Raw genomic sequence first — 12,783 nt, 5'->3', positions numbered from 1 at the left:
TCGCCTTCTCTACTTCAGCAGAAAATTTCAGATTTTTCAATTGTTGCTAAGAAAGAAAAATAAATAAAACTTCTAAGAAAATTTGTAGAAAGCTTGAGAGAACTTAGAAGAGAAAAATTTGATATTTGAATTTTGGGATGAATTATGAAGTAATAGATCAGAAGGGATTTTTGAGCCCTCATATTTCTAACACTTAGAGCACCTCCTTTTGACAAAGGCTTGCTTGTACATGTTCTACATTCACCATACCCATATTGCGGGTGCCTATTAAAGTTTTAGAACACATTCATTATTTATTTAATATAGTTTCAAAAGGATCAATTTTATTATAGTTCTTGTACGATGTGTTCGTCACCAACACACACAAGTCTCGGCTCAAGCATGTGGCTTATAGGAGAAACCATTGACAGTGAGACCTCCATCAACACAAATGGTCTGACCAGTAATATATGAAGCCGCAGGTAGACACAGAAAAGCCACAAGTGATGCAACCTCTTTAGGCTCTCCAGCGCGACCAAGTGGAATTCTACTAAACAAACTGTTCTTGAAATCGGCGTCTTCCAAAGTCTGAATTATATTTTTCACAAGATTGTAAGACATAATAATAAAATGTGTATATTGTTAACTGAAAATTAAAGAAAAAAGAAAGAGCTGGAGAGTATCATTAATTACGGGTTGAGCCATTGCAGTATAGATAAAATTAGGAGCAACTGAGTTGGTTCGTATGCTATCTCGTGCCCATTCACAGGCCAAAGTTTTTGCCAATTGATTCAAAGCTCCTTCAATTACCAAAACGAAAAAGATAAACTACGAGACGGTTATGAATCCCAGATAAAACTAAACTTCTTAGGACAACCGATCCAGTAATCGTTGGAAATAGCTTTTGGAGTAAGACTAGTGATCAATCAAGATAATTAAATAGCTTTAGATATGTCATATTTGTGTATCAATACAAATAAATACCTCTCTGTAATTTTGTTACTGAATATGAATGGAAACCCGAAACCCCTATATTTAAACTGAATATGTTTAGAAAAAATGTATTTCCAAATATCTCAATGCATCAGTTTACTATGTTATAAATCTCATATATGATTTACGATGAGATCATAAAGCAAGATAAATGTCTCAATCTAATCATTCTAACTATTAATTTTGTCATACAAGACTAGCTAAAAGCCTAAAACAACTTAATAAAGTAACCCAGCATAAAATCCAGTTTTCATCAAACATCATTTAAACATTATACACATATATGAAATTCTCTTATATGTTAACTCAACATATAAAGATAAAGTATTTATATGTTTCGTATATATATATTTATATTCACAATACTATTACGTACATCTAGTATAATTGAGAATCTCTATATTGATTAATATTTACTCAGTCCATATGTACCTTTCGTTAAGCTATAGATGGATCCACACTCCATTGATACAACTCCTCCAACAGAGGAAATAAATATGATGCTTCCATATGCAGAAGCTTTAAGGAGAGGATGTGAAAGTTGGCTAAGATGATATGCAGATTCCAGGTTTGTTGTAATATGGAACGAGAAATCGTCTGCCACGTATTCTATTGTTGGCTTTGGACGAACTACACCAACGTTGTTCACCTATGTTGAACAAAAATGGGTTACAAAATAATCCTACATGTGACTACTTTTAATAGGTATACTTTTCCTATATGAGAATATGCTTACTTTGTGATCGATATATATGTAGTTTAGAAAAGTAAAATTAACTTACAAGGATGTTCAATTTGCCATCAAACATCTTTGAGACGGTTTGCATAAGTTTTTCCCTCTCGGAATGAGAGGATACATCACAGATTGAACCACTCACTTGAAATCCTTTATTTTTCCATTCGCTTAAACTTTGATTCAGCAGTGATTCAGATATATCGCATACATGGATTCTGGCTCCAAAACTAGCTAGCTCTTCTACTATAGCATGCCTAAATCATTCCAAAAAAAAGTGAATAGATATATAAAACAACATCTTAAATATAACACAGAACAATGGGTCAAAAATATGGTATAGCTAGAGAGAAGAAAGACGCACCCGATTCCGCTGGCTCCACCAGTTACAAGAGCCGTCATACCTTGAAGACTCCATCTTTTATCCATTTTTTTTGTGTGCCGGAGAGTATCAATTATGTAGCGATACCACATGTTAAGTATATATAGAGTTAAGTAGATAAAATAAGACAGTACTTACTAAATGACCTTTCGGAGATTAGAGACACTAAGCAGAGACTAAAGAAAGTTAGTGCAATTACTTCAAAGCCATTAAAATAAATTTTCATGTTAAAAGAAACTTAGGAGACTTTTAAAAAATTACTTTAAATCAACTGGAACATAAATTTTACATATGCTAATTAATTAAAAATAAATATGTTCAACACATCTACGTACTACACATACTGTAAAACACATGATAAATAATAGCTCATTATATATTAGTGGTTATGTGCTCATTATATCTAAGTTATGTGCTAAATCATATATCTTAACTTCAAAAAACTTATTGGTATAAATAGTATCATCTATAAATTATCAACATGGTTAAACTATATATATAGGAAGACTCAAATGATCGTTAAGAAAAAGAAAAAAAGACTCAAGCGAAAGTTGACAAATAGAAAACAAAGACTGGAAAATCCGTGTACCATGCCGAAGGTTCCGTGTATGAAGATGCAGCATGTTCTTTTCAACTTTGTGCAACTCTCTTTCTTTATAATTTCATATTAATAAAAATATTTCACAGTTTGGTGTTTCTTCAAAATTGTTTTTCCTTCCTTAGTTTTTTCTTGATAATTAAAGCTTTAGCGAACTATAATGTATTAGGCACATGTAGTGTCAACGTTTTCATGTGTAATTGATGCTAGAGTAGGAATGTGTAAGACATGCCAACGTTGACACTACATGCATGTGCCTAACAACCTTCGTCATGATATATTGGTAATTTTTCCCTTGTTTTCCTAAAACATGTATTTTTTTATTGTCTCAGTTTACTTAGAAATATGTCTTGTACATCTTAGTCGACCCATCTTTTCAAACAAACAAAAAATTACGTTATCAAAAGATTTCTTTTCCCCCCACAATCATAGTCGACCCTTATTTGTGGGTTGGATTGACGCGTAACACCGAACACTAAAAACGTGGTTTTGCTATCATGGTCCAATCAGTCATATACTCATATTATTAGCACTAATTTCGAGAGTAACAATTCATATAAAGATTAGACGTTGTTAACGTATACGAAAAAAAATTCGGAAAGACTAGGAAGACTTAATTGAATCATGAGATATTGTGCTCCTAGAAAGAAAGGAAGAAATAACGCACGTTTATTCTTGTTTGATACAATATAAAGAAACAAAAGGAGTTCAAACACTTAATCTTGATATTTCGGGTTTTGGTCTTTTCGCTTGGTTTGGTCAATGGTTAATGTCTCATCACACACCATTTCTTCTTCACAGCTTTGCTGCGATTGATGAAGCACGCAAGTTGTTCCTTGGCGGAAACTTTAGATCCTCCAATCCCTCCAATCTCTCAAAGAACTTATCTACCATTCTATCCTTGATGTCCTCCAGTCGCCTTGGCTCCCACTATATATTTCAGCAATATATCAACAATATACATATCAAAAAAAACAAAAAACAAAAAAAAAAATTATTAAACCTTTGGGTTCATATCTTTGTCCACCAGTATGGCTCTACACCCCTATATAAGTAAGACACCTTATAATTACGTCTACAGAAGACAACATGACAAAATGAAGATATATATACAATTGGAAAAGCCAACAAAACCTCCACTATGTCTTTGCTTAAATCTCCCTTCATCACATGACACACCATTCTATAGTCACGAATAAGGCAGTGCCCCACCCCCTGTAGTCTTCCTTCTCTTATCTGAAATATATAAATACAGTCAGCTTTTTCTCATTATATTGCATGTAGCACATTTTGGGAACTAACCGATCTAAGAGATATTTTAAGGCTTGATGGTGAAGCCTTCTTCAATGCTTGAGTGGTAGAGGAGATCCAGTCATCTGGTCTCTGAGTAAACTCTCTCTCCTAACCAATGCAATATATGAAGGTAGAGTGCAATGTTAAAGGTATCTCAGTGAACTTATGACCGCAAAGCCATCATTTCCTATATCATAATGAAAAAAAAACTTACAAGTGCAGATATGATATCCTCCACTGTTCTTCTCGAGAAGCACCTATCAATGACATCTAACCTGCGTAAAGAAACTAATTTTTTTTTAAAGAGCTACTATGACATGAATGCTATAAAGGGCGACTGAAAGTTGATACCAATACAAAGGTTGTAATTACTAAAATATGTAACGTACTCATAACCAATAAGAGAGAAACACTTTTGCACATTACTTAGAATGCTTGTGATGTTGGCATGACAAAAGTTTTTAGGAATAAATACACTTGCCTGTGGTAAGCACTGTTCTGTTTAACGTGCTGATGCTCAGTATATGCATCAAGAATTGTTGAGGCAAAGCTTGGATCACTTGAAGCAACTGTACAAAGTTCTGCTTCTAGTGCAGTTAACCTCTGTGGAAAGGAGTACCTTACTAAGTAACGATCCTTGGCGAAGCAAATAGTGTTTTTACAGTAGTAGCTAAAAATAAAAATTTGCAGTATATCGTCTTTCAGAATGTCGGAGGAAATTTGGACTTGCGATCCATTACACTTATATAAGTGAAAACAGTCAACACAAACCATTAACCCGCAGAAGATAAGCACCCCGAACAAGATTGTTCCAAAGACACATATAACTATAGTGAAGGATATGATTGAAATACCTCAAATCGTCATTGGCAAACAAATCCAGTCAAATTAAAGGATAGATTTGTTACATATTATTAATTTGTACAATATAATGTGCGAGTTCAACAAAAACCCCACAAATTTTTTTGCATCACCAGCTGTCAGTGTCCATTAGTTCGAAAAAAAAAAATGCTAGAGACCAGATTACAAAAATAGTTATGGTTATTTTATATAGTACATATGAAACAAGTTTGTTAATACTACAAAATATCATGTAGTAATTAAGTCTATAATAATATAAAATAAAAATAAAATAGTATTTACTGAAAAGGAAGAACTACTAAAAGTCTAAAACCAAGAAACTTTGGTTACGTTGAGGCAGAGCCAAAAATTTATCAAATTAAAGGCCACATTAAGTTTTGCTCCGTATTTACTTTAAATTTTACAAGAGCCCTAATTTGAGCGTAAACATGGGAAATTCTAATGATGTAAGAAAGGGANAATGTCTCATCACACACCATTTCTTCTTCACAGCTTTGCTGCGATTGATGAAGCACGCAAGTTGTTCCTTGGCGGCAACTTTAGATCCTCCAATCCCTCCAATCTCTCAAAGAACTTATCTACCATTCTATCTTTGATGTCCTCAAGTCGCCTTGGCTCCCACTATATATTTCAGCAATATATCAACAATATACATATCAAAAAAAAGAAAAAAACCAAATAAAGAAATTTATTAAACCTTTGGGTTCTTATCTTTGTCCACTAGTATGGCTCTACACCCCTATATTAGTAAGGAAAGTTATAATATGACGAAATGAAGATATTAGATATATATATATATATATATATATATATATACAATCGGAAAAGCCAACAAAACCTCCACTATGTCTTTGCTTAAATCTCCCTTCATCACATGACACACCATTCTATAGTCACGAATAAGGCAGTTCCCCACCCCCTGTAGTCTTCCTTCTCTTATCTGAAATATATAAATACAGTCAGCTTTTTCTCATTATATTGCATGTAACACATTTTGGGAACTAACCGATCTAAGAGATATTTTAAGGCTTGATGGTGAAGCCTTCTTCAATGCTTGAGTGGTAGAGGAGATCCAGTCATCTGGTCTCTGAGTAAACTCTCTCTCCTAACCAATGCAATATATGAAGGTAGAGTGCAATGTTAAAGGTATCTCAGTGAACTTATGACCGCAAAGCCATCATTTCCTATATCATAATGAAAAAAAAACTTACAAGTGCAGATATGATATCCTCCACTGTTCTTCTCGAGAAGCACCTATCAATGACATCTAACCTGCGTAAAGAAACTAATTTTTTTTTAAAGAGCTACTATGACATGAATGCTATAAAGGGCGACTGAAAGTTGATACCAATACAAAGGTTGTAATTACTAAAATATGTAACGTACTCATAACCAATAAGAGAGAAACACTTTTGCACATTACTTAGAATGCTTGTGATGTTGGCATGACAAAAGTTTTTAGGAATAAATACACTTGCCTGTGGTAAGCACTGTTCTGTTTAACGTGCTGATGCTCAGTATATGCATCAAGAATTGTTGAGGCAAAGCTTGGATCACTTGAAGCAACTGTACAAAGTTCTGCTTCTAGTGCAGTTAACCTCTGTGGAAAGGAGTACCTTACTAAGTAACGATCCTTGGCGAAGCAAATAGTGTTTTTACAGTAGTAGCTAAAAATAAAAATTTGCAGTATATCGTCTTTCAGAATGTCGGAGGAAATTTGGACTTGCGATCCATTACACTTATATAAGTGAAAACAGTCAACACAAACCATTAACCCGCAGAAGATAAGCACCCCGAACAAGATTGTTCCAAAGACACATATAACTATAGTGAAGGATATGATTGAAATACCTCAAATCGTCATTGGCAAACAAATCCAGTCAAATTAAAGGATAGATTTGTTACATATTATTAATTTGTACAATATAATGTGCGAGTTCAACAAAAACCCCACAAATTTTTTTGCATCACCAGCTGTCAGTGTCCATTAGTTCGAAAAAAAAAAATGCTAGAGACCAGATTACAAAAATAGTTATGGTTATTTTATATAGTACATATGAAACAAGTTTGTTAATACTACAAAATATCATGTAGTAATTAAGTCTATAATAATATAAAATAAAAATAAAATAGTATTTACTGAAAAGGAAGAACTACTAAAAGTCTAAAACCAAGAAACTTTGGTTACGTTGAGGCAGAGCCAAAAATTTATCAAATTAAAGGCCACATTAAGTTTTGCTCCGTATTTACTTTAAATTTTACAAGAGCCCTAATTTGAGCGTAAACATGGGAAATTCTAATGATGTAAGAAAGGGAATTTCATACCGTTGAGGGCACAAAATGAGTTGCAAGGCCACAAGCAAGCATTTCGGCTCCATCTAACCTAGCTCCTGTGAGGCCAACATACTCTCCTGGTATAAATTAATGAACAAGACATGAAAGATGAGAGGGCTATTTATAGAGGCTCGAGTTTTGTCGACATGCAAAACATATTAATGACTTTCGTTACCAAAAAAGCCAGGGAGCCTTGACAAGAAATAGGAGGCTCCTACATCTGGAAAGAGCCCAAGAGCTGTCTCAGGCATGGCAAAAACCTAGGAAAATCTCATAAAATATGGAAGTGACATGAGCATGTTCTAGAATTGAGATCGATATCTATCTGTCATCGATGCCTGGACATGTTTAAGAAAAGTATACGTACCGTGTTCTCAGTTGCAATGCGAAATCGACCATGGATGGAGACACCAGCTCCAGCTCCCATGACAATACCATTCAAAATTGAAACCTATAATGTCGAAACGGTATGGAAAATGAATGAATGAGCTTACACACTCTGAGTAATTAAATTCACTAAAAGGACAGTATGTATGCTGAGACCTGAGCTTTGCTACACGTGGCCAGAACATAGTTGAGCGTGTATTGGTCTGCGAAAAAAGCGGCACCAAGTCTCCATTTGCCTAGTCCACGTAGTATTGACAAAGAGTGTGTAGAAGCTAAAAATAAGCACAAGGAAACATAAAGATGGTTATGGGAGAGTGATATTGACATATACCTTGTATGACGTAACTAAGAAGAGGTGGAATGTCGCCACCAGCACAAAAGGCTCTTCCCTGACCCTTTAGGATGACAAGTGTCACACTAGGGTCCTCCTCATATGCACGGAATAGTCGCAACAATCGGGAGATCTAGAAAAGATTGGTTCACACCAATTATGTAGGAATGGAGGAATAAACAACAAGAGGAAGAATTCAATACCATGTTAGAGGACAGAGCATTCAGCTGCTTGGGTCTGTTTAATGTCAAGGTTCTAACACTTGATTTCTCTTCCACCAAAATCTGTGATCAAATATTGATTGAGAAAGAAAGAAGAGCTGATCATCGAGCGTAGNAAAAATTTTTTTTTTTTTTTTTTTTTTTTTTTTTTTTTTTTTTTTTTTTTTTTTTGTAAACCATCGAGCGTAGTTAAGAGGAGAAAACAGACCTGAGAGTGAGAGGCCATCTCGGTGGACGTTGTCATCTTCTCCCCTTCTTTCTTGCGGGGAAAATATATACCAGAACAGCTAGGAGATTCAAGATATATATAGTTCTTTCTTCCTTATAGTTAGGTCAATTTTAAATGTTTTTTTGTTGATTAATAAAAACTGATTGTTAGCAGGATGGTGAAGTGTACAAATAAACATATGACCCATACATCTAAACTAAATAAATGCATCAGTACCTACATGAATAATCGAATTTGTATGGTGACATATATATAAACAAACATAAGTTATGTGACCAACAGAATAACCACTATTTATTTTATTTAGATTTAACCCGATATTTCCAATAGATGTTGTGTCATTTGTGAGGGATATGATTTTAACTTGATCACTAGTACTTCTTTCTTTTTAATGTCTATTTAAGCGACAAAAATTCATGTGATATATAAGCAATTAGATTCATTGTCTTTTACAATTTTCTCATCGTTTTCGTCTTCTGTATTGATTTTGGTACCAATGTTGTAAGAAAGAAGAATATGAGATCATTTCAAAAGATAAAATAAGATAGTTATTATGGTGTTGGTCACAAAACTTATACATGTGATCAAGAAAATTCATATTGTAGTAACTAATACACTAACTTAATCTATATATGTAACCATGTGCTGTGTTATATTTCGTATAACTTACATTGTATTAAAATTATGTATATGACGTCACCGCCCAGTCTCCAGTGAAAGTGCATCAGAGCTCTAAAGGTGACAGGAGTCTTCGAAATGTCTCAGAGTGCTGATATGCTGACGTGGCGTGATGTGCTGGCGTGGAGAAAGATTGCGGGACGCGATGACAAAATGCGTGAGAAGGAAGGGAGAAGAGATCGAGATATACTCGAAGTTATTGAGAGTATATTTGATCGAGAGAGATAAGGAAGGATATTTCTTAGGAACAAGGAATATTTCCTTTTAGTTAGGATTCAGAAAGATCTAGGTTATAGATCGTTTTGTGGGGTTAAAGTGACGAGGGCTAGCCGCAAAAAGAGCTAGCACTCGTGGGGATAAAGTTGTGAGAGTTGTAAACCTTTAAGCATTCGAAAAAAGACTTAGAAGGTGAGTGTGTGTTTTACTCTTTTAGATCTACACAGGGTGTTGTGTTAGATAAACAAGAGAGTAGGCTTAGGTTCATATCTTGTAACAAACGGAGGTTTTTATAAGATTGAATAAAAGCGTTTGCTTGGCGCGTTTCCAAGCGGTTTGATTGATCTGTGTTCTCTATACCTTTACAATTGGTATCAGAGCAAGCACCTGATAAAAAGTTCTGATATCCTTTTTCAACAGGTGAGATCTTGCGACAAGGGTATGGAGAAATCACTGGATTTTGTTGCGGTTCAATCACCATTGAAACTCGATCCTGAGTGCTTTGGTTTTTGGAAAGTGTCAATCAAGCAGGCCATCTCAAGCATCGACATGGAAGCTTGGTTTGCGGTGGAAGATGGTTGGTCACATCCGACAGAAAAGAATGAGGAAGGAGAAATGGTTCCTAAACACAGGAAAAAATGGACAGTCAAGGAAAAAGCAGAGTCCAAACATAACTCACAGGCACTGTCAGTTATCTTCAAGTCTCTGCCTAGGGCTATCTTCAATCAAGTTCAAGGATGTGAAGCCGCCAAGGAAGCATGGGATATTCTGGTAGTCATGTTTGAGGGTACAAGTAGGGTCAAACGTACAAGGCTGGACAATCTTGCATCAGATTTTGAAAACTTGCACATGACTGAAACTGAGTCAGTCGCTGATTACAGTNGAAGGATATTTCTTAGGAACAAGGAATATTTCCTTTTAGTTAGGATTCAGAAAGATCTAGGTTATAGATCGTTTTGTGGGGTTAAAGTGACGAGGGCTAGCCGCAAAAAGAGCTAGCACTCGTGGGGATAAAGTTGTGAGAGTTGTAAACCTTTAAGCATTCGAAAAAAGACTTAGAAGGTGAGTGTGTGTTTTACTCTTTTAGATCTACACAGGGTGTTGTGTTAGATAAACAAGAGAGTAGGCTTAGGTTCATATCTTGTAACAAACGGAGGTTTTTATAAGATTGAATAAAAGCGTTTGCTTGGCGCGTTTCCAAGCGGTTTGATTGATCTGTGTTCTCTATACCTTTACAATTGGTATCAGAGCAAGCACCTGATAAAAAGTTCTGATATCCTTTTTCAACAGGTGAGATCTTGCGACAAGGGTATGGAGAAATCACTGGATTTTGTTGCGGTTCAATCACCATTGAAACTCGATCCTGAGTGCTTTGGTTTTTGGAAAGTGTCAATCAAGCAGGCCATCTCAAGCATCGACATGGAAGCTTGGTTTGCGGTGGAAGATGGTTGGTCACATCCGACAGAAAAGAATGAGGAAGGAGAAATGGTTCCTAAACACAGGAAAAAATGGACAGTCAAGGAAAAAGCAGAGTCCAAACATAACTCACAGGCACTGTCAGTTATCTTCAAGTCTCTGCCTAGGGCTATCTTCAATCAAGTTCAAGGATGTGAAGCCGCCAAGGAAGCATGGGATATTCTGGTAGTCATGTTTGAGGGTACAAGTAGGGTCAAACGTACAAGGCTGGACAATCTTGCATCAGATTTTGAAAACTTGCACATGACTGAAACTGAGTCAGTCGCTGATTACAGTAGTCGGTTGAGTGGTATTGCACAAGAAGCTGTAGTCTTGGGTAAACGGTATAAGGACAAGAAGCTGGTGAAAAAATTCCTCAGAAGTCTGCCTAACAAGTTTCATCCACACAGGTCTGCTACAGATGTGTCGCTGAATTCTGATGAGCTCAAGTATAATCAAGTGGTTGGGATAATGCAGGCGTTTGAGATACAGCTGAAGAAGAAAGAAAAGGTAAATGAGAAATCTTTTGCCCTTAAAGCCATAGAAGAATAGAAGCCTGCAGAGTCTCAGGAGGTTGCAGATGAAGAAAAAGTGGGCTTGTTGGTTAAGAAGTACTTTCGCAAGATGNTACATCTAAACTAAATAAATGCATCAGTACCTACATGAATAATCGAATTTGTATGGTGACATATATATAAACAAACATAAGTTATGTGACCAACAGAATAACCACTATTTATTTTATTTAGATTTAACCCGATATTTCCAATAGATGTTGTGTCATTTGTGAGGGATATGATTTTAACTTGATCACTAGTACTTCTTTCTTTTTAATGTCTATTTAAGCGACAAAAATTCATGTGATATATAAGCAATTAGATTCATTGTCTTTTACAATTTTCTCATCGTTTTCGTCTTCTGTATTGATTTTGGTACCAATGTTGTAAGAAAGAAGAATATGAGATCATTTCAAAAGATAAAATAAGATAGTTATTATGGTGTTGGTCACAAAACTTATACATGTGATCAAGAAAATTCATATTGTAGTAACTAATACACTAACTTAATCTATATATGTAACCATGTGCTGTGTTATATTTCGTATAACTTACATTGTATTAAAATTATGTATATGACGTCACCGCCCAGTCTCCAGTGAAAGTGCATCAGAGCTCTAAAGGTGACAGGAGTCTTCGAAATGTCTCAGAGTGCTGATATGCTGACGTGGCGTGATGTGCTGGCGTGGAGAAAGATTGCGGGACGCGATGACAAAATGCGTGAGAAGGAAGGGAGAAGAGATCGAGATATACTCGAAGTTATTGAGAGTATATTTGATCGAGAGAGATAAGGAAGGATATTTCTTAGGAACAAGGAATATTTCCTTTTAGTTAGGATTCAGAAAGATCTAGGTTATAGATCGTTTTGTGGGGTTAAAGTGACGAGGGCTAGCCGCAAAAAGAGCTAGCACTCGTGGGGATAAAGTTGTGAGAGTTGTAAACCTTTAAGCATTCGAAAAAAGACTTAGAAGGTGAGTGTGTGTTTTACTCTTTTAGATCTACACAGGGTGTTGTGTTAGATAAACAAGAGAGAAGGCTTAGGTTCATATCTTGTAACAAACGGAGGTTTTTATAAGATTGAATAAAAGCGTTTGCTTGGCGCGTTTCCAAGCGGTTTGATTGATCTGNTCTCAGGAAGTTGCAGATGAAGAAAAAGTGGGCTTGTTGGTTAAGAAGTACTTTCGCAAGATGGAAAGGGGTCAGCGGAAGGGAACACCATCGCTCATGAAATCCGATACTGATAAGGAGATCAGGAAGAGTGACAAGCAAGAACAACAGTGTGCTGAATGTGAGGGTTTTGGACATTACAAGTCTGAGTGTCCAAACAACAAACGTAAGAGTTCTCTGCAGTGCTATGGGTGCAAGGGTTATGGTCACACCAAGTTTGATTGTCCTTCACGTGAGAACAAGCAGAAGTCTTACATTACTTGGAGTGAAAGTGACTCAGATGAAGAAGTCAACAAAGGAGAGGTTCTGAACAGCTTCCTTGCACTGCTGGGTGTCATTGAGGAAGACGAAGAAGATGATGTGGTGTTG

At 35.7% G+C, this 12,783-nt stretch overlaps 4 protein-coding genes across 4 annotated transcripts in view; 1 reads left to right on the top strand and 3 right to left on the bottom strand.

Moving 5' to 3' along the window:
* LOC104786580 (tropinone reductase homolog At2g30670-like) lies at positions 91-2,319 on the bottom strand. The gene is made up of 5 exons (XM_010512012.1): positions 2,070-2,319; positions 1,755-1,962; positions 1,405-1,621; positions 673-779; positions 91-567 (listed from the first exon to the last, which is right to left on the bottom strand). Exons 1-5 carry the CDS (start codon positions 2,177-2,179, stop codon positions 376-378), a joined length of 834 nt encoding a protein of 277 aa, XP_010510314.1. The 5' UTR covers positions 2,180-2,319; the 3' UTR covers positions 91-375.
* LOC109132840 (probable 3-hydroxyisobutyryl-CoA hydrolase 3) lies at positions 3,276-4,969 on the bottom strand. The gene is made up of 7 exons (XM_019245269.1): positions 4,953-4,969; positions 4,460-4,648; positions 4,193-4,253; positions 3,988-4,086; positions 3,820-3,921; positions 3,689-3,730; positions 3,276-3,615 (listed from the first exon to the last, which is right to left on the bottom strand). The coding sequence occupies exons 1-7, from the start codon at positions 4,967-4,969 to the stop codon at positions 3,481-3,483; spliced, it is 645 nt and encodes a 214-aa protein (XP_019100814.1). The 3' UTR covers positions 3,276-3,480.
* LOC104786579 (probable 3-hydroxyisobutyryl-CoA hydrolase 3) lies at positions 5,313-8,372 on the bottom strand. Its single transcript, XM_019245470.1, has 13 exons — positions 8,321-8,372; positions 8,095-8,175; positions 7,892-8,024; positions 7,717-7,796; positions 7,541-7,624; positions 7,349-7,433; positions 7,165-7,250; positions 6,318-6,439; positions 6,051-6,111; positions 5,846-5,944; positions 5,678-5,779; positions 5,537-5,578; positions 5,313-5,460 (listed from the first exon to the last, which is right to left on the bottom strand). Exons 1-13 carry the CDS (start codon positions 8,354-8,356, stop codon positions 5,326-5,328), a joined length of 1,146 nt encoding a protein of 381 aa, XP_019101015.1. The 5' UTR covers positions 8,357-8,372; the 3' UTR covers positions 5,313-5,325.
* Positions 12,436-12,783, top strand: part of LOC104789161 — a 3,299-nt gene continuing 2,951 nt past the window's right edge. Inside the window, exon 1 of the mRNA XM_010514898.1 lies at positions 12,436-12,777. Coding sequence (XP_010513200.1) covers positions 12,436-12,777 — 342 coding nt within the window. The remainder of the gene's footprint in view (positions 12,778-12,783) is intronic.

The sequence above is a fragment of the Camelina sativa genome, chromosome 5, assembly GCF_000633955.1.
Source record: "Camelina sativa cultivar DH55 chromosome 5, Cs, whole genome shotgun sequence".
Taxonomy (NCBI): domain Eukaryota; kingdom Viridiplantae; phylum Streptophyta; class Magnoliopsida; order Brassicales; family Brassicaceae; genus Camelina; species Camelina sativa.
The sequence above is the reverse complement of the archived record's forward strand: the minus strand, read 5'-3'. Positions and strand labels throughout refer to the sequence as shown.